Raw genomic sequence first — 22,092 nt, forward strand, 5'->3', positions numbered from 1 at the left:
CCGATCTGGGATCTTGACTTCTTGAGCCTCTAGAGGTCGCAATTTTTATCCGATTTGCCTGAAATTGTGTACGACGGATCCTCTCATGACAGTCAACATACGTGTTTATTATGGTCTGAATCGGTCTATAGCCCGATACAGCTCCCCTATTAATCGATCTCTCTATTTTACTTCTTGAGCCCACAAAGGGCGCAATTCTTATTCGAATTGGCTGACATGTTACACAGGTCTCCAACATATAATTTAATTGTGGTCCGAACCGGACCATATCTTGATATCGTTTTAATAGCAGAGCAACTCTTTTCTTATATCCTTTTTTTGCCTAAGAAGAGATGCCGGGCAAATAACTCGACATATGCGATCCATGGTGGAGGGTATATAAGATTCGGCCCGGCCGTACTTAGCACGTTTTTACTTGTTTTTTTCTTAACTTCCTAATGTTATGCTGCTTCCTTACCATCTTGTGTTGAAAAGTCGATAACATAAAATGGGGTGTTCACATCTAATCACTTAAACTTCTCACAAATGAAGCATATGTTAAGGCATTTACGCTCACTTAATGTATGTTTTACAGTGGGACAAATAAAGGGCCTTTGTACCAACACTGGTTTAAACAGCTCTCGCACGTTTCGAGTTTTGTTTCACTGTCAAATATCTTCATATTTTTCTATAATTTAACCATGAATCGTCTTACAAACGAACAAAGCTTGCAAATAATTGAATTTTATCATCAAAATGCGTGATCTGTTAAGAAAGTTCATCGTTTACAAGTTGTATTCTGCGACGAAGCTTATTTTTGGCTTCGTAAATAAGTAGTATTGTCGAGTTTGGAGTAAAGATCAGCCAGAAGCCGTGCAAGAGCTACCAATGTATCCAGAACTAGAGGCTCAAGGAGTCAAGATCCCAGATCGGTTCATATGGCAGCTATATCAGGTTATGGACCGATTTGGACCATACATCCCACAATTGTTGTACTAAAACACCGGGGTGAAAAATTACAGCCAAATCGGATAAGAATTGCGCCTTTTAAAAGCTCAAGAAGTCAAGATCCAAGATCGGTTTATATATCAGGTTATACGTAGCACAGTTGTTGGAAAAGTTATCAGAACACTTCGTGCAAATGTTCTGTCTATATGGCAGCTATATCCAAATCTGAACCGATCTGGGCCAAATCGAAAAAGGATACCGAGAAGCCTAACACAACTCACTGTGCCAAATTTTGGTGACATCGGACAGTAAACGTCCTTATCTCAAATTTTAACAAAATCGGATAATAAATGTTGCTTTAATGGGCCTAAGACCCTAAATCGGTGGATCGGTCCATACGGGGGCTACATCAAGATAAAGTCCCTTTATAGCCCATCTTCAAACTTAACCTGCCTATGGATATAAAAAGAATCTGTGCAAGACCAACTTGCAGACAGATGTCGATGAGCCCAACATACTTCGCTATACCAAATTTCAACAAAATCGGACTATAAATGCGCCTATTATACGCTATAGACTCAAAAACGGCTGAACCAATTTCCATGAAATTTTCACTTATGGTGCATAATAATCCCGTGGTGAAAATAGGGTACTACATTTTTTGATTTCTGAAGGGGGGGCGGACCCTCCCCCCTACCCTAATTCTCAGAAACGCCAGATCTCGGAGATGGGTGGTGCGAAATTTTGTGTGCTCTCTTATAGTACCCTAAAAATAAAAATTTGGTATACAAATTTCGGATGGGGTACCTAAGGGGGACGCCCCACCCCAAAACCTACCAAATATATATTTAGATCAATCACGACAATATGGGACTCAAATGAAAGGTATTTAGGATAAGAAAACGTATCTGACATTTAACTCTTGGACCAAGTGTTAGGGGGACTACCCCAACCCCCGCAGCACTCCTAAATCGCATATTTTCCGACCATTGCAATATGGGACTCAAATGAAGAGTATTTGCTGGCAGAATACGAATCTGATATCGAAATGTGGAACAAAGTTTCTGGGGGCCACCCCTTCCCCAATAGAACCCCCAAACAGGACTTATTTACAAACCATGGCAATATGGGGCTTAGATAAAAGATATTTGAGTGTAGATTACGAATTTGATATCCAAATATGGGACCAAGTGTTTGGGGGCCGCCCATCCAAAAAACACACCCAAAAGAGGAAAAACTTACGACCATAGCAATATTGGGCTCAAATGAAAGTGTTTATGGGAGTAAAGCAGGAATCTAATATCAATATTCGGGAAAAAGTGTCTATGGGGCAGCCCCATTCCTATAATACCAACCATATAGGAAGTATTTGCTGGCCATTGCAATATAAGGCTCAAATAAGAGGTATTTTAGAGTAGAACACGAATCTGAAATATATTTTCAGGTCCAAGTCACTGAACGGCAGCCCCATCCCCCAAAACAGTTCCCAAACCGGTCATGTTTGCAAAGTTTGGAAATATGAGGCCCATTTGAAAGATACTTGGGAGTAGACCACGAATCTGATATCAACAATCGGGAACAACTGCCTAGGGGACGTCCCTCCCCCATAATAACCCAAATGGGACGGATTTGCTCACCATGACAATTTGGGTCTTAACGGGTGTGGATATTGATAGTTTTTAGGTCCTTTACCCCAAAACGGACATATTTGTTGACTTTTGCAAAAGGGGGTTTAAATGAAAGGTATTTGGGATTAAAAACGAATTTGATATCCAATTTTTAGGCCAATGGAAATATGGGGTACAAATAAATGTAAAGGTAAAATATTTGAGAATAGATCACGATGCTGATATACTTTCAGGGCTAAGTGTTTGGGAGACAATCCCACTCCCCAAAACACCCCTAAATCAGGCTTATTTACCGACCACGTCAATGGGGGGCTCAAATGAAAGGTATTGGGAAGTAGAGTACGAAATTGGTACCAACTTTCGGGAATTTTGTGGGGTAAACCCCTTCTCCAAAACACCCCATAAACATCAATTAGTTACTGACCATCGCAATATGGGGCTCAAATAAGAATTTGGGAGTAGAACACGAAGCTTATATCTAGATGTAGGGCTCCGATGCTTTCCCAAACATCCTCAAATAGTAAAAATTTTGCGGCCAAGTGTTTGAGGACGCACAACGCTGATATTTTTTCAGGGCCAAATGTCTAGGGGACCACCTCACCCCCATAAGCACCCCTAAATCGGACATTATGACAATATCGGGCTGAAATTTAGACTTTGAAGAATGAAGTATATCTAACACCCAAACGGTAAGGACCTTTAACCCTCCGAGCGGATTCATACATCAATTGTTATGCTGTTAGTCAAGCGATATAATTTATTTTCGTAGCATGGTATTTCACGAAAAGCTCTTTAATTGTCGAAAATATATATTCAAAGGATAATTTTGTACCATATAACGTAAAAGATCGCGCAGCGGAGCGGGTCCGGTTCAGCTAGTCTCATATATAAAATTCAATTTGTGTTTGTTTGTTCCGTATAGACTCAAAAACGTCTGAACCGATTACCTTGAAATTTTCACAGATTGTGTAGGTTGGTCTGGAAAGAAACATAGGCTATATAATTCTTTGATATCGGAAGGGGAGCGAACCCTTCCCCTTACCCCAAATGTACTACCCAAAAATAAAAGTGGACCGGTCGGAAGAATATGGGATTGAAATGAAAGGAATTCAAGGGTAGAGTACGAATTTCATAATAAAAGTTGGGTCCAAGTACCTGGGGGGCCGCCCCAGCCCCAAAACCCATTAAAATAGGTTTATTTGACGATCATGACAATATGGGACTCAAATGAAAGGTATTCGGGAGAAGATTACGAATATGGCCAGGAAGTAGGAATAGGCTTTATAATTTACTGATAACGGAAGGGGGAAGGAGGGTCCCCTCTACCGTTACCCCAAAAACACCACCCAAAATCAAAAGTGGTCCGATAAGGACAATATGGGTATCAAATGAAAGGTATGCGGGAGTAGATAACGAATCTGTCATACAAATTCATGTCGAAGTATAGGGAGTCACCCCACCCCCACAAAGCGCCCAAAACGGGCACATTAGCCAATAACGGATATATGGGACTCGGTTTGTTTGTTCCGCATAGACTGAAAAACGGCAGAACCGATTTGCTCGAAATATTCGCATATTGTGTAGGTTGGTTCGGAAGGAAACATAGGCTAAATAATTTGTCGGTATCGGAAGGGGGACGGACCTTATGCCAAAAACACATCCCAAAATCAAAAGTTGATCGATCGGGACAATATAGGTATCGAATGAAAGGAATTGGAGAGTAGAATATGAATATGGTATTAAATTTTGAGTCTAAGTACGCATTGGGCCGCCCCAACCCCAAAGCTCCCCCAAACAGACATATTGGACATTCATTTCAATATGGGGCTCAAATGAAAGGTATTCAGGAGTAGATTTCGAATCTGATATACAAAAGCAGATCGAAGTATAGGCGGTCACGCCAACCCTCAAAAACGCCATTAGACCCTTTATGACTACATGATGCATGGTTGAACCAATTTTCTTAAAATTTTCATAGATTGTGTAAGTTTGTCTAGGAGGAAACATGGCTATAAAAGTTTTATATATCGGGTGGAGGCGGACCCTCCCCTTACCCAACAACGCCACCCATATCCGAAAGTGGTCCGATGGCCACAATAAGGGTATCAAATTAAAGGTATTGGTGGCCAGAAAACGAATATGATATTAAAATTTGGGTCCAATTACCCAGCGGGCCCTCCCTCCAACCCCGAAACCCCTCTAAACAGATATGTTCGAAGTTCATGTCATTATGGGACTCAAATGAAAAGTATTCGGCATTAGATTACAAATATGGCATAAAAACTTGGGTCCATAAAATGGGAGGTCACCCCACCCACAAAAACCCCCAATGGGGCATATTAGCTGACCATGGCTATATTAAGCTCAAATAAATTTTATTTGGAGTAGATTACAATAGGACTTTAAAATTTGAGTTCAAGTCCAGGTGACACTTTTCCTTCTAAAAATACATCAAATGGGTTATTTGACCCATTATGACAATATGGGACTCAAATGAAAGGTATTTGAGAGTACAAAACGGATTTGATATGCAATTTTGGAGTCAAGTGTTTGGGGAATATGATCCGTTTGGAGGGTGTTTTGGTGCTGGCGTGGCCAACGGTACTTTGCCCTGAAAATAAATATGAAATTCGTTCTTTACCCCCAAATACCGTTGATTTGAGCTCCAATTTGCCAAAGTCGGATTATGGCTCAGACATTCCCACTCAAATATGGATATCAAATTCGTGCAACACTCCCAAAACCCCTTTAATTTGAGCCCCATATTACCATGGTCGGTAAATATGATCCGTTTGGAGGGTGTTTTGGTGCTGGCGTGGCTAACGGTACTTTGCCCTGAAAATAGATATGAAATTCGTTCTTTACCCCCAAATACCGTTGATTTGAGCTCCAATTTGCCAAAGTCGGATGTGAAGTTCAGTTTAGGGAGTGACGCCCTAAAGCACCCCCTAAACTGAACTTCACATCCGACTTTGGCAAATTGGAGCTCAAATCAACGGTGTTTGGGGGTAAAGAACAAATTTCATATCTATTTTGAGGGCAAAGTACCGGCGGCCGCCTCAGCTCCAAAACACCCTCCAAACGGATCATATTTACCGACCATGGCAATATGGGGCTCAAATTAAAGGGGTTTTGGGAGTGTGGCACGAATTTGATGTCCATATTTGAGTGGTAATGTCTGTGCTGCCATTGCTTTTCATTACCATAATTTTTAAAAATACCAGATCTCGGAGATTGGAAATGCTATTCGTTCGAAATTTTTTTTGCATCCTTACAATCACCAAGGAGTGTAAGAAGGAGATTAAAGCCCTCTCTGAGGTTGGCACAAATCCGCATCGTTTGAGTGGCGGGCCATAACGGAGTTAAGGGGGAATAAACGGGGCAGACGATTTGACTGTGAAGGCCAGAGGACTGCCGTCGATAAACTTGGTTAACCCGAAGCCTTTCGGTTCGACGCAGTCCGGCTTAAGCGCGTGGGCCACAAACGCGCATGTAACACTGTGGAACAGCGAAACAGTCGATAGGACGGCGAAAATCTTATGGGGTGATCCGAATCGTGAGAGGACGAGGCTATTACTGAAACGAAGTAAGAAGGAGGTCTGTATAGCTTTTGGTGTCATAACGGGGCACATAGGACTACGAGCCCCCGCTTATGCAAAATTGGTGCGCGCATCCGGGTAGGGCATGTGGGGAAAATGATGAGACGTTGGAGCATTTCAGGGTTCAGGGTATATATTGGGTTGCCCAAAAAGTAATTGCGGATTTTTCATATAGTCGGCGTTGACAAATTTTTTCACAGCTTGTGACTCTGTAATTGCATTCTTTCTTCTGTCAGTTATCAGCTGTTACTTTTAGCTTGCTTTGGAAAAAAAAGTGTAAAAAAAGTATATTTGATTAAAGTTCATTCAAAGTTTTATTAAAAATGCATTTACTTTCTTTTAAAAAATCCGCAATTACTTTTTGGGCAACCCAATAAGATTCGTCACGACCGAATTTAGCACTCTTTTACTCATTTGTGCTTTAATGGAAAGTTTTCACTAGACATTGAATATAGCGATAAGCTTAAAAACACTTCAAAAAAGATTTCATTGACATTTTTTTTTTTTATTTCTCAAACGTATTAACAAAAGGCTATTTAGCATTTCTTATAACTATCACTACACAATTCACTGTTTAAACTGATTTTGTTTGCTTGGGGTTGCAATGGGTGGGGGTTTATTAAAATATAAATTCACAAACTAATTGAGAAGCCTTTTTAGGCTAAAATTCGTATCGATCTTTTAAACCGAAACGCCCATACAAAAATATTGGGACTTATTCGTCGTTGGTGCAACCACGTATTTCTCGCCAAGAGGGCCAAGTGAAACATCCCAAATAGCCATCCTGGTTGACAAAGGCTTTCTGATCGGGACATGTCATGACCAAGGGCTCACCACCACTAACGGGACACAGATAAAAGTTGGTAGGGAGCTCATGCGGCTGTGGTTGGCTCAAACTTATGCCAGTACAGGTAGGAGGTCCAACGTGATAAATACAATTACCGTCGACTTCGGAGAGAGGCACACAACCAGCAACTGTGGAATTTTTCACAAAGAATGTATTGGGTTCGCAAGATTGTTCCAAAGCCAAGTCATCACCAACACAGAGATAAAATTTCGTGCCATCATCTGATGGCCACAATTCGTTTTCATACTTGCAGCCCTGTACCAAATTTTGGGCCTGGACTTGCAGAAGAACTGTTGCGGCTACCACCGCAATGATGGCTAAAAGAAAGGTGCCTAAACGATGGAGATAGAGAGTGATTTGATTTATTATCTTTTTTTTTTGCTTTAATCAAGCAACAAACCTTGAATCGCTGCCATGTTTTAACTTTTATTAGGCGCAATTGTTTTTTAATTGCTTTAGAAAAATCAACTGTCTTTCGTTTACAATTCAACACTTATTTTTATAACCTTTGTCGGTAGTGGATTCCATCCATGAATCAAATCAAATACAAAAATACTTAAAATTCGACTTATCTCACATATGTCAGTGGATAGGAAGCTATCACAAACAATCATTCACTCTCCCTCACTCCCTCACTCCTTCATTCATTTTCATTTTTTTGTTGTTGTTGTTTTCATAATATTAACCGATATGTCGCATGTATGACAGTTTAAGCGACAACCCAATTGATATACAATTTAATCTATTCGTTAGGGTTTTTATGCCCTACACCATTAACGTGATACAGGGTATTATAAGTTAGTGCATTTGTTTGTAACACCCAAAGGGAAGAGAGTTAGACCCATTGATAAGTGTATCCATCGACCAGGATCAGGATTTTATTTAAGACTAGCCCAAACGGGCCCGTTCCGCTGCGCCTTCTTTAACTCTCACTTGCCGCACCGATTTTGCATAAGCGGGCTCGTTGTCTTATGTGCCCCGTTAAGACACCAAAAGCTATACTGACCTCCTTCTTACTTCCTTTCAGTAATAGCCTCGTCCTCTCACGATCCGGATCACCCCATAAGATTTAAGCCATCCTATCGACTACTTCGCGTTTGTCGCCCACGCGCTTAAGCCGGACTGCGTCGAGCCGAAAGGCTTCGGGTTAACCAAGTTTATCGACGGCAGTCCTCTGGCCTTCACTGTCAAATCGTCTGCCCTTTTACGCCCCCTTACTCCGTTATGGCCCGGCACTCAAACGATGGGGATTGTGCCATCCTCAAAGAGGACTTTAATTTCCTTCTCACACTCCTCGGTGACTGTAAGAATGAAAAAAAAAAAAAAATTTCGAAGGAATCGCATAACAAATCTCCGAGATCTGGTGTTTTTAAAAATTAGGGTAATGAGAAGATTTAGGGGAGCGATGGCAACTCTGACATTTCCACTCAAATATGGATATCAAATTCGTCCAAAACTCCCAAATCCCTTTAATTTGAGTCCCATATTGCCATGGTCGGTAAATATGATCCGTACGAAAGGTGTTTTGGGGCTGGGGCGGCCACCGGCACTTTGCCCTCAAAATAGATATGAAATTCGTTTTTTACTCCCAAATACCATTGATTTCAGCTTCAATTTGCCAAAGTTGGATATGAAGTTCAGTTTGCAAATTTTGCCCATGAACATTCCACTAAGGAACAGGGGCAAACTTCTCACAATATCCACCGGCCCTCAAAATAGATATGAAATTCGTTATTTACCCCCAAATACCTTTGATTTGAGCTTCAATTTGCCAAAGTTGGATATGAAGTTCAGTTTGCAAATTGCAAATTTTGCCCATGAACATTCCACTAAGGAACAGGGGCAAACTTCTCACATATCAAAAGAGTGCAGTCCGATTCAAGTTTTAAGCTCAATGATAAGGGGCCTCCTTTTTATAGGCGAGTGCGAATGGCGTGCCGCAGTGCGACACCTTTTTGGAGAGAAGTTCTACATGGCATAGTACCTCACAAATGTTGGCAGCGTTAGGAGGGGAAAACCACCACTGAAAATTTTTACTGATGGTCTCGCCAGGATTCGAACCCAGGCGTTCAGCGTCATGGGCGGACATGCTAACCTCTGCGCTACGGTGGCCTCCAGTTTAGTGTGTTTTGTAAGGAGTACCCCCAAACACTTGGCTTCAAAATTGCATATCAAATTTGTTTTCTACTCTCAAATGCCTTTCATTTGAGTCCCATATTGTCATAAGGAAAAGCGCCACCTAGACTTGAATGCAAATTTTAATGTCACATTGGTAATCTACTTCCGAATACCTTTCATTTGAGTCCCATATAGCCATGGTCAGCTAATATGGCCCTTTGGGGGTATTTGGGGGTGGGGCGACCTCCCATTTTATGGACTGAATTTTTTATGCCTTATTTGTAATATTATAATGAATACTTTTCATATGAGTCCCATATTGATAGGAACATCGAATGTATATGTTTAGAGGAGTTTTGGGTTTGGAACGGCCTGTTGGGTATTTGGACCAAAATTTTAATACGATATTCGTTTTCTAGTCTCCAATACCTTTAATTTGATAACCATATTGTGCCCATCGGTCCACTTTTGGTTGTGGGTTGCGTTTTTGGGGTAAGGGGGAGGAACCGCCCCCATCCGATATCTAAAAATTATATAGCCTACGTTTCATTCCAGACAATCGTAAAAAATCTATGAAAATTTTAAGAAAATCGGTTCAGCCCAGTATCATATGGTCATAATGGGTCCAATGGCGTTTTTGAGGGGTGGCATGACCCCCTATACTTCGATCTGATTTAGTATGCCAGATTCGAATTCTACCTTTCCGTTGAGGCCCATATTGGTATGAACGTCCAATATGTCTGTTTGAGGGAATTTCGGGGTTGGGGCGGCCCGATGGGTACTTAGACCAAAATTTTAATACCATATTCTTATTCTATTTTCCAATACCTTTCATTTGATACCCATATTGTCCCGATCGGTCCACTTATGATTTTGGGTTGAATTTTTGGCATTGAGGGGGAGGGTCCGTCCCCCTTTCGATATCTAAAAATTATTTAGCCTACGTTAAATGCCAGACAATCTTAAAAAATCTATGAAAATTTTAAGAAAATCGGTTCAGCCCAGTATCATATGGTCATAATGGGTCCAATGGCGTTTTTGAAGGCTGGCGTGACCCTCTATACTTCGATCTGATTTTGTATGCCAGATTCGAATTCTACTCCCGAATACCTTTCATTTGAGCCCCATATTGATATGAACGTCCAGTGTGTCTGTTTGGGGGTATTTCGGGGTTGGGGCGGCTCGATAGGTTCTTAGACTCAAATTTAAATACCATATTCGTATTCTACTCTCCAATACCTTTCCTTTGATACCTATATTGTCCCGATTGGTCCACTTTTGATTTTGGGTTTTGGCATTGAGGGGGAGGGTCCGTCCCCCTTCCGATATTGAAATATTATATAGCCTATGTTTCCTTTCAGGCCAACCTACACAATATGCGAAAATTTCGAGAAAATCTGTTCTGTCATTTTTCAGTCTATACGGAACAAACAAACCGAGTCCCATATAACCGTGATTGGCTAATGTGTCCATTTTGGGCTTTTTTGTGGGGAGTGGGGTGACCCTCTTTACTTCGACATGAATTTATATGCCAGATTCATTATCTACTCCCGCATACTTTTCATTTGATACCCATATTGTCCTTATCGGTCTACTTTTGATTTTAGGTGGTGTTTTTGGGGCAACGGTGGAGAGTCCGCCCCCTTCCTTTATCAATAAATTATAAAGCGTATTCATACTTCCTGACCATATTTGTAATCTACTCTCAAATACCTATCATTTGAGTCCCATACCATCATGATCATCAAATAAACCTATTTAAAGGGGATTTGGGGCTGGGGCGGCCCCTAGTTACCGTATTCTACTCTCCTATACCTTTCATTTGATACCTACATTGTCCTGATCGGTCCACTTTTGATTTTGAGTTGTATTTTTGGCAAAAGGGGGAGGGTCTGTCCCCCTTTCGATATCTACAATAAAAGTTATTTAGCCTATGTTTCATTCCAGACAATCATAAAAAAATCTATGAAAATTTTAAGAAAATCGGTTCAGCCCAGTATCATATGGTCATAATGGGTCCAATGGCGTTTTTGAGGAGTGGCATGACCCCCTATACTTCGATCTGATTTTGTATGCCAGATTCGAAATCTACTCCCGAATACCTTTCATTTGAGCCCCATATTGAAATGAACGTCCAATATGTCTGGTTGGGGGAGTTTTGGGTTTGGGGCAGCCCGATGGGTACTTAGAGGGGGAGGGTCCGTCCCCCTTCCGATATTGAAAAATTATATAGCCGATGTTTCCTTCCAGACCAACCTACACAATATGTGAACATTTCGAGAAAATCGATTCTGCTGTTTTTCAGTTTTTACGGAACTAACAAACCGAGTCCCATATAACCGTGATTGGCTAATGTGCCCATTTTGGGGGTTATTGAGGGGCTTGAGTGACCCCCTATACTTCGACCTGAATTTGTATGCCATATTCGTTATCTACTTCCGCACATTTTTCATTTGATACCCATATTGTTCCAATCGGTCCACTTTTGATTTTGGGTTGTGTTTTTGGTGTAGCGGTGGAGGGACCGCCCCTTTCGTTAATAATAAATTATGAATCCTATTCCTACTTCCAGACCATATTCGTAATCTTCTCCCGAATACCTTTCATATGAGTCCCATATTGTCCTGGTCGTCAAATAAACCTATTTTAAGGGGTTTTGGGGCTGAGTCGGCCCCCCATGTACTTGGACCCAACTTTTGTTATGTAATTCGTACTCTACTCGTGAATACCTTTCAGTTGAATCCCATATTGCCTCGATCGGTCCACTTTTATATTTGGGGGAGCGTCCGCTCCCCCTTCCGATATCAAAAATGTATATAGCCTATGTTTCCTGCCAGGTCAACCTACACAATCTGAGAAAATTTCAAGGTAATTGGTTTTGAGTCTATACGGAACAAACACAAATTTAATTTTACAATATATCTTCTTTTTATATATAAAAATCAATTTGTGTTTGTGAGTTCCTTATAGACTCAAAAACGGCTGAACCGATTTTCTTGAAATTTTCACTGATAGTGCATAATTACCCCGTGGTGAAAATAGAGTACTACATTTTTTGATATCTTAAGGGGGAGTGGACCCTCCCCCTTTCCTTATTTTTCAAAAACGCCAAATCTCAGAGATGTGTGTTGTGATTTAAGCGAAATTTTGTGTGCTCTCTTATAGTAACCTACAAACAAAAATTTGGTACCCCAATTTCCCATGAGGTACCTCAAGGGGGGCGCCCCACCCTAAAACCTACCAAATATATATATATATATATAGACCAATCACCACAATATGGGACTCAAATGAAAGGTATTTAAGATTAGAAAACATATCTGGTATACAATTGTCGGACCAAGTATTTGGGGGCTCCCAATTTCTCTTCCCAAACTCGAACTCCCAATTTCTACTGTTAGAGTAGGTGTAGAGCATTATATGGTCAGCACCGCCCGTCTCTCTTCTATTCTTACTTGTTTGCTTTGTTTTGCTTTGATTTATTTTCACTTGTCTTTATTTTTGGTTCTTTGGAATTGATAACTCTTAAATGTTGTTTTATTGCGTTAATCAATGAAATTGAATGCGTACCTACGACATATTCTGACGTTGTATATTCGTAGCTACATATTTCGATAATTGCTAATTAGTATTGTAACTCGAACCAACAGAACAAAACCATAAATTGAATATTGAAAACTCAAAACTGCATTAAGTTTTGCCGGGCCAAACTTTGGTTACCCATGAATCATCATTAATGTCATGGGGACGCTACATCCAAGGGTACGCCTACAGCATGCAGCATATAAACTGAAAGCGGTAATGTTAGTATAACTTACACTCGAAAAAAATAAGTCTTTGTGGGTTAAAAATGAGTTATTAAACTTCGCTCTACCAAAGAATTTTGTTTATGTCGTTTACCAACCGTGTGACCTAGTCACTGAAGCATAATTTTAAGGAAAAACAAGTAAAAGCGTGCTAAGATCGGCCGGGCCGAATCTTGGGAACCCGCCACCATGGATTCTGCTAAAATTTTATACAAAACAAATTTAGTGAAGAACATAATTTTATTCTACCGGTATACATGGGAGCTATATCAGGTTATAGACTGATTCGGACTGTATTTGGCACAGTTGTTAGAAGTCATAACGGAACACTTTGCGCAAAATTGTATTCAAATCGGGAGATCGGTTTATATAGGAGCTACTAGCTGAACCGGGCCCGCTCCGTTGCGCCTTCTTTTACTTTATATGCAACAAAAGTATCCTTTAAATATTTATTTTCGGCAATTAAACAGCCATTTGAGTTTGGATGTTAGATGTACTCCATTCTTAAGAGTCTTTATTTGAGCCCGATATTCTCATGGGTATTTTGGGAGTAAGAAGGCTCCCAGGGTGGTGGTTGGTGTGGACCCCAAGAAACGTAGTCCCGAAAGTGGGTATGCATACCGTGATCTGCTCCCAAACACCTTCCGTTTAAGTTCCGTGTATGTGCGATTTATGGGTGGGTGCGGGGTGAGTTGGTCCCCAGACACTTGGCCCTGAAAAAAATATCCGCATCATGCTCTTCTCTCAAATACCATTTATTTTACCCCATACTGCCATTGATGTACTCCCAAATACCTTGTATATGAGTCTCATATTGCCATGATCCGTAAATATGTATGTCCGGTTTATGGGTATTTTCGGGTTAAGTTGGTCCCCAAGCAATTGGCCCTGAAAAAAATATCCGCATCGTGCTCTTCTCTCAAATACCAATTATTTTAACCCCATACAGCCATAGGTTAGAGGTAATGAGGCGTACCCCAAACACTTGGCCCCGAAATTGGTTATCATATTCGTTTTCTAATCTCAAAAAACCTTCTATTTGGTCGGTAAATTTGTACTCTTGAGGAAGGGGTGGTGGTGCCCCAAATACATGGTCCCACATTTGCTGTTTGTGGGGTATTTTTGGAAGGGGTAGACCTCCAGAAAATTGGTCTCGAAACTGGGTATCAACTTTGTGCTCTACTCCTCAATACTTTTCATTTGAGCCCCAAATACACCTGGTCGGTAAATATGTCTGATTTAGGTGTGTTTTGGGGAGTGGGGTTGTCCCCCAAACACTTAGCACTGAAAATAAATCAGCATCGTGATGTACTCTCATATATCTATATATCATTTATTTGAACCCCATATTGACATTGGACTCAAAGTTGCATATCAAATTCGTTTTCTAATCTCAAATACCTTTCATCTAAAATCCTTATTGCAAAAGTCAGCAAATACGCCTGCCTTGTGGACAGCTCCACTCTCTTGAGGGCGCAAATTGCCATGGTGAGCATATACTTGGAGGTTGTTATGGGGGTGGGACGTCCCCAATACTGTTGGTCCCGAATGTTGATATCAGATTCGTGGTCTACTCCAAAATACCTTTCATTTGTAATTATGTCCGGTTGAAGGGTTTTTTTGTGGGTTGGAGTAGTCCCCCAAGCACTTGGTCCCACATTTGGATATCAGATTTGTATTCTACTCTTAAATACCTTTCATTTGAGTCCCATATTGTCGTGATTGGTCTATATATATATTTGGTAGGTTTTGGGGTGGGGCAGCCCCCCTAGGTACCCCATCCGAAATTTGGATACCAAATTCTTATTTTTAGGGTACTAATATATGGGAGCACACAAAATTTCGCTTAAATCTTATCACCCATCTCCGAGATCTGGAGTTTCTGAAAATAAAAGTAAGGGGGAGGGTCCGCTCCCCCTTCAAATATCAAAAAATTTAGTATCCTATTTTCACCACAGGATCATTATGCAGCATCTTTAAACATTTTAAGAAAATCGGTTCAGCCGTTTTTGAGTCTATAAGGAACACACAAACAAACAAACACAAATTGATTTTTATACCCACCACCGAAGGATGGGGGTATATTCATTTTGTCATTCCGTTTGCAACACATCGAAATATCCATTTCCGAACCTATAAATTATATATATTCTTGATCAGCGTAAAAATCTAAGACGATCTAGACATGTCCGTCCTTCTGTCCGTCTGTCTGTTGAAATCACGCTACAGTCTTTAAAAATAGAGATATTGAGCTGAAATTTTGCACAGGTTCTTTTTTTGTCCATAAGCAGGTTAAGTTCGAAGATGGGCAATATCGGACTATATCTTGATATAGCCCCCATATAGACAGATCCGCCGATTTAGGGTCTTAGGCCCATAAAAGCCACATTTATTATCCGATTTTGATGAAATTTGGGACAGTGAGATGTGTTAGGTCCCTCGACATTCTTCGTCAATTTGGCTCAGATCGGTCCAGATTTGGATATAGCTGCCATATAGACCGATCCTCCGATTTAGGGTCTTAGGCCTATAAACGCCACATTTATTATCCGATATCGCTGAAATTTGGAACAGTGAGTTGTGTTAGGTCCCTCGACATCCTTCGTTAATTTGGCACAGATCGGTCCAGATTTGGATATAGCTGCCATTTAGACCTATCCTCCGATTTAGGGTCTCCAATTTGGTCCAGATCTGTCCAGATTTAGATGTAGCTGTCATATTGACCGATCTCTCGACTTAAGGTATTGCGCCTATACAAGGCTCATTTATTATACGATTTCGCTGAAATTTGGGACAGTGAGTTGTGTTAGGTCCCTCGACATCCTTCGCCAATTTGGCTCAGTTCGAACCAGATTTCGATATAGCTGCCATATAGACCTCTCCTCCGATTTAGGGTCTTAGGCCCATAAAAGCCACATTTAGTATCCGATTTCGCTGAAATTTGGGACAGTGAGTTGTGTTAGGTCCCTCGACATCCTTCGCCAATTTGGCTCAGTTCGAACCAGATTCGGATATAGCTGCCATATAGACCGATCTCTCGATTCAAGGTTTTGGGCCAATAAAGGACCCATTTATTGTCCGATGTCGCCGAAATTTGGGACAGTGAGTTGTGTTAGGTCCCTCGACACCCTTCGTCAAATTGGCTCAGATCGGTCCAGATTTGGATATAGCTGCCATATAGACCGATCCTCCGATTTAGGGTCTTAGGCCCATGAAAGCCACATTTACTCTCCGATTTTGCTGAATTTTGGGACAGTGAGTTGTGTTAGGCCCTTCGATATTCTTCGTCAATTTGGCTCAGTTCGGTTCAGATTTGGATATAGCTGCCATATAGACCGATCCTCCGATTCATGGTCTTAGGCCCATAAAAGCCACATTTATTATCCCATTTTGATGAAATTTGGGACAGTGAGTTGTGTTAGGCCCCTCAATATCCTTCGTCAATTTGGTTTAGATCGGTTCAGATTTGGATATAGCTGCCATATAGACCGATCCTTCGATTTAGGGTCTTAGGCCCATAAAAGCCACATTTATTATCTGATTTTGCTGAAATTCGGGACAGTGAGTTGTGTTAGGCCCTTCGATATTCTTCGTCAATTTGGCTCAGTTCGGTCCAGATTTGGATATAGCTGCCATATAGACCTCTCCTCCGATTTAGGGTCTTAGGCCTATAAAAGCCACATTTATTATCCGATTTCGCTGAAATTTGGGGTAGTGAGTTGTGTTAGGTCCCTCGACATCCTACGTCAATTTGGCTCAGTTCGAACCAGATTTGGATATAGCTGCCATATAGACCGATCTCTCGATTCAAGGTTTTGGGCCAATAAAGGACCCATTTACTGTCCGATGTCGCCGAAATTTGGGACAGTGAGTTGTGTTAGGTCCCTCGACATCCTTCGTCAAATTGGCCCAGATCGGTCCAGATTCGAATATAGCTGCCATATAGACCGATATCTCGAGTTAAAGTCTTGGCCCCATTAAAGACGCATTTATAATCCGATTTCACAGAAATTTGGCATAGTGACTTATGTTAGGCTTTTCGACATTCGTGTCGTATATGGTTCAGATTGTTTTATTTTTGGATATAGCTACTAAAAAAGATCAATATTTTGCTATACACAATTGAACAATGACTTGTACTTATTGGTATTTTGTCCAAATTGGAACATATTTCGATATAGCTGCTATGGGGCATTTTTGGGAATGAATTTTTCAACGGATTTTGACGCTAACTTTCAAAGGAGTGGAGCTAGAAGTGTGAAATTTCACATAATTACTTCTTATTAATGTAGATCGGTGGGGATTGTAAATGGGCCAAATCGGTTCACGTTTAGACATAGCTCCCATATAAACCCATCTTTCGAATATACTTCTTGAGCCACTAGAGGGTGCAATTCTTATCCGATTTGGCTGAACTATTGTACGAGAACCTTTCCTATGATTTCCAACCGATGTGCCAAATATGGTTCTTATCGCTCTAAAATCTGATATATTGGGTTGCCCAAAAAGTAATTGCGGATTTTTCATATAGTCGGCGTTGACAAATTTTTTCACAGCTTGTGACTCTGTAATTGCATTCTTTCTTCTGTCAGTTATCAGCTGTTACTTTTAGCTTGCTTTAGAAAAAAAGTGTAAAAAAAAATATATGTGATTAAAGTTCATTCTTAGTTTTATTAAAAATGCATTTACTTTCTTTTAAAAAATACGCAATTACTTTTTGGGCAACCCAATATATAGTCGGCGCCGCTCGACTTTTGCCTTTCCTTACTGGTTATTAATAAGAAGAAGAAGGATTCCACCACTTGAAATGATCTACTTATCCTTTATGATATATTTCTCTTAAGTATTTTTTTTTTTTGTTCACTTGAGAGCCCCACTTTGGATCTGTGAATAAAACTTTGGCAATTCCAACATTACATAAATTATAAATTTCGAACGTTGCACAAAATTCACACATATGTTTGTATGTTTCAGGATAGTATTCTCCTATATTGGAATTGAAAGACAGCACCAGATAAACACCAAAGTAACGTTAAAATCATATAAATCATATCCCAATAGTCATAAGAGAAGAAAAAGAAAGTCAAGGAGTAAAAAGTGAAAAAAACCGGAAAATTTACGCCTCTTGTGCAATGCTTTTGAGTAGAGCATATGTTGCTGATGTTGCTTGCGTTGCATGTTGCAAAAATCAAGAATTATGGCCGGAAAAGATTGGAATACATTTAAAAATTATATAAAAACCAGTAAGGAAGGGCAAAAGTCGGGCAGTGCCGACTTTAAAATACCCTAAACCCACCCTATGGGTACAATGTGGGAGCTATATCCAATTCTGAACCAATTTTGATGGACCTCGGCGAATGTTTTCAGATGGGTTATTAAACAATCCGCATCAAATTTCGAGCAATTGACAAATGGGTAATGCAAATTACCCAGAATCGGACGAACATATATATGGGAGCTATATCTAAATCTGATACGATTTCGAGCAATCCTTCTCAGATATTGTGGTGGTCGAGAGAATCGTTCAACAAATGACCATTTTATTGCATTATTACTGCAAATCGGACGAACATATATATAAGAGCTATATCTAGATCTGAACCGATTTGAAAGAAACTTCGTAGATAGTGTGGGAGTTGTCAAGGAAAGCGTTGTGGAAAATTTTGGCAAGATTGGTCGATAAAAGCGCTTGCAGCGGCTCTAAAAGTGAAAATCGGATGATAATATTGGGTTGCCCAAAAAGTAATTGCGGATTTTTTAAAAGAAAGTAAATGCATTTTTAATAAAACTTAGAATGAACTTTAATCAAATATACTTTTTTTACACTTTTTTTCTAAAGCAAGCTAAAAGTAACAGCTGATAACTGACAGAAGAAAGAATGCAATTACAGAGTCACAAGCTGTGAAAAAATTTGTCAACGCCGACTATATGAAAAATCCGCAATTACTTTTTGGGCAACCCAATAATATATGGTAACTATATCTTTATCTGAGCCGATTTCTATGAAATTCACCAGCAATGTCGAGAGTCATAAGAAAATCCTTTCTGCCAAATTCCGAGGGAATCGGTTAACAAATGAGCACTTTATTGCAAAATTTCTCGAAATCGGACGAAAATATATATGGGAGCCACATCTAAATCTGAACCGATTTGGAGGAAACTTCGTAGATATTGTGGTAGTTATCGAGGAAAGCGATTGGTCAATAAATGCGCTTGTAGTGGCTCTGAAAGTGAAAATCTAAGTGATTCTGTAAAGGACTGCCACTCTTACCTAACCTAACCTAGGCTTAAGATCCAAAATCGGCAGATCAGTCTGTATGGCAGCTATATCCAGCTATGTGCTGATATAGACCATTTTTAATACGGATTTCACCGAAATCCGGTAATAAATGGCCCTATTATAGGCTAAAGACCCCTAAAGACCCCTCTAGCTATGTCCGTCCGCCTGTCTGTTGAAATCACGCTACAGTTTTTTTAAAATAGAGATATTGAGCTGAAACTTTGCCAAGATTCTTTTTTTTTTGTCCATAGGCAGATTAATTTCGAAGATGGGCTGTATCGGACTATATCTTGATATAGCCCCCATTTGGACCTATCCGCCGCTTTAAGGTCTTAGTCCCATAAAAGCCACATTTATCTGAATTTCATGAAATTTGGGATAGCGTGATGTGTTAGGCACTTCGACATCCTTTTTCAATTTCGCTTCGATGGGTCCAGTTTGGAATATAGCTGCCATATAGACCGATTTCTCGATTTAAGGTTTTTGGCCCATAAAAAGCGCATTTATTGTCCGATGTCGTCGAAATTTGGGTCAGTGAGTTGTGTTAGGGCCTTCGATATCTTTATACAATTTGGCCCAGATCGGTGTAGATTCGGATATAGCTGCCATATAGACCGATCTCTCGATTTAAGGTTTTTGGCCCATAAAAAGCTCATTTATTGTTCGATGTCGTCGAAATTTGGGGCAGTGATTTGTGTTAGGGCCTTTGATATCTTTCTACAATTTGGCCCAGATCGGTTTAGATTTGGATATAGCTGCCATATAGACCGATCTCTCGATTTAAGGTCTTGGCTCCATAAATGGAGACTTTATTGTCCGATTTCGCCAAAATTTGGTATAGTGAATTGTGTTAGGCTCTTCGATATCTTTCTGCAATTTGGCCCAGACCGGTTCAGATTTGAATATAGCTGCCATATAGACCGATCTCTCAATTTAAGGTCTTGGCCCCTTAAATGCAGCATTTATTGTCCGATTCCGCCGAAATTTGGGATGGTGATTTGTGTTAGGCCACTCGACATCTTTCTGCAATTTGGCTCAGATCGGTTCAGATTTGAATGTAACTGCCATATAGACCGATCCCTCGATTTAAGGTCTAGGGCCCATAATTGGAGCATTTGTTGTCCGATTTTGCCAAAATTTGGGACAGTGAGTTGTGTTAGGCTTTTCGACATACCTCTTTAATCGGCCCAGACAGATTTCTCCATTTATTTATTTCTCGATCTTTAGTGTCACTGTGTCAAATTTCTGCGAAATCAGGTAATATATGCGGCTTTTATGGGTTCCAGACCCTTAATCGGCAGATCGGTCTATATGGCAGCTATATCTTAATATAGCCTGATCTGAACCATATTTAAGCCGGATGTTGGGAGGCTTAAAACAACTCACTATTATGAACTTTAGCTAAATCGGGTAATAAATAAAGCCTTTATGGGATTTGCACCCTTAACCGGCAGATCGGTCTATATGACAGCTATATCCAAATATGGTCCGATCTAAACCATATTTAAGTAGGATATTGGGATGATTAAAATAACTCACTATTTCAAATTTCAGCGAAATTCGTTAATAAATAAAGCATTTATGGCCCTTAGACCCTCAACCGGCAGATCGGTCTATATGGCAGCTATATCTAAATATAGTCCGATCTGAACCCTATTTGGGTCGGTTGTCAAGAGACTAACAACAACTCTCTGTTTCAGCGAAATCGGATAAAAACAGGTAAAAAAGCGTTAAGTTCGGCCGGGCCGATGACCTTAAGTCGGCGGATCGTTCTATATGGGGGCTATATCAAAGTCCGATATAACCCATCTTCGAACTTAACCTGCATATGGACAAAAAAATAATCTGTGCAAAGTTTCAGCTCCCATCCTTCTTTGGTGGGTACAAAAAAGCTTTTATGGGCTTCAGACCCTTTTTCGGCAGATCGGTTCAGCAACTTAAACTGCGTGCAGCAAAAAGTCGTATCTGTGCCAAATTTAAACTCAGTATCTCAACTTTTGAAGGCCGTAGAGTGATTCCAACCGACGGACGGACAGACACACGGACATCGTTAAATCGCCTTAGAATTTTACAACGTTCCGAAACTTGTATACTTTGTAGGGTCGAAAATTGATATTTCGATGTGTTGCCAACGGAATGACTAAATGAATATACCCCCTATCCTATAGTGGTGGGTATAAAAATATGCCAGTGAAAGTGGATATGCGCATAGACGACATACTGGTGAAGTCTAAGAGATCGGTCAGATATATAGGGACCCGGTTGGAGGCTAAGCTGACCCATGCAGAGCAAATGGCGCACTCGAAAACAAATGCCGCGAGGATAACGGCACAACTCAGTTGACTAATGTCAAACATAGATGGGCTTCTCCCGAGCAGGCGAAAACTCTTAATGGAACAGGCAATAGCATCCGCTTAGATGGGAGTGAAATAGGGGGCCAGACGCTACATACAGCATGCCAAGCGAAATGCCTGCTCTTGGTACAGAGGAAGGCGGCTTTAGGAGTCATATAATTCTACCGGAAGCACAGTGGCGGTGACCGTAGCCTTTCTGATGGTTCCAATGAACCTACAGGGGTTACTCCTTAGAAACTGATTGCTTTTTTGAAAGAAACCCGAACAGGGGGTAATAGAGACTGACTTCACTTGATATTCATTTCGTAAAAAAGGGTCTTTAATGTTTATTTCACGAATATTCCATAAATGGCCCAATACTCACCGCTCTTTAATACGAATTATGGATCAAAGCAACTGGCTTATGGGTCAGATTATTTATTCAGTTGTGCAGATGGTCCCCCAATGGAAAAAATGTAAATACCTAGGCCCAGTTGAGCATTTGCACACACATGCAGCTGCCATTTTAATTCTATGCGCACATATTTGCACAC

General features: G+C 40.5%; 1 protein-coding gene across 1 annotated transcript; it reads right to left on the bottom strand.

Annotated features, from left to right (window-relative positions):
* Positions 1-6,712: 6,712 nt before the first annotated feature.
* LOC106087739 (uncharacterized) lies at positions 6,713-7,477 on the bottom strand. The gene is made up of 2 exons (XM_013252882.2): positions 7,402-7,477; positions 6,713-7,333 (listed from the first exon to the last, which is right to left on the bottom strand). The coding sequence occupies exons 1-2, from the start codon at positions 7,415-7,417 to the stop codon at positions 6,870-6,872; spliced, it is 480 nt and encodes a 159-aa protein (XP_013108336.1). The 5' UTR covers positions 7,418-7,477; the 3' UTR covers positions 6,713-6,869.
* Positions 7,478-22,092: the final 14,615 nt, after the last annotated feature.

The sequence above is a fragment of the Stomoxys calcitrans genome, chromosome 2 (genome assembly GCF_963082655.1).
Source record: "Stomoxys calcitrans chromosome 2, idStoCalc2.1, whole genome shotgun sequence".
In the NCBI taxonomy this organism is placed as follows: domain Eukaryota; kingdom Metazoa; phylum Arthropoda; class Insecta; order Diptera; family Muscidae; genus Stomoxys; species Stomoxys calcitrans.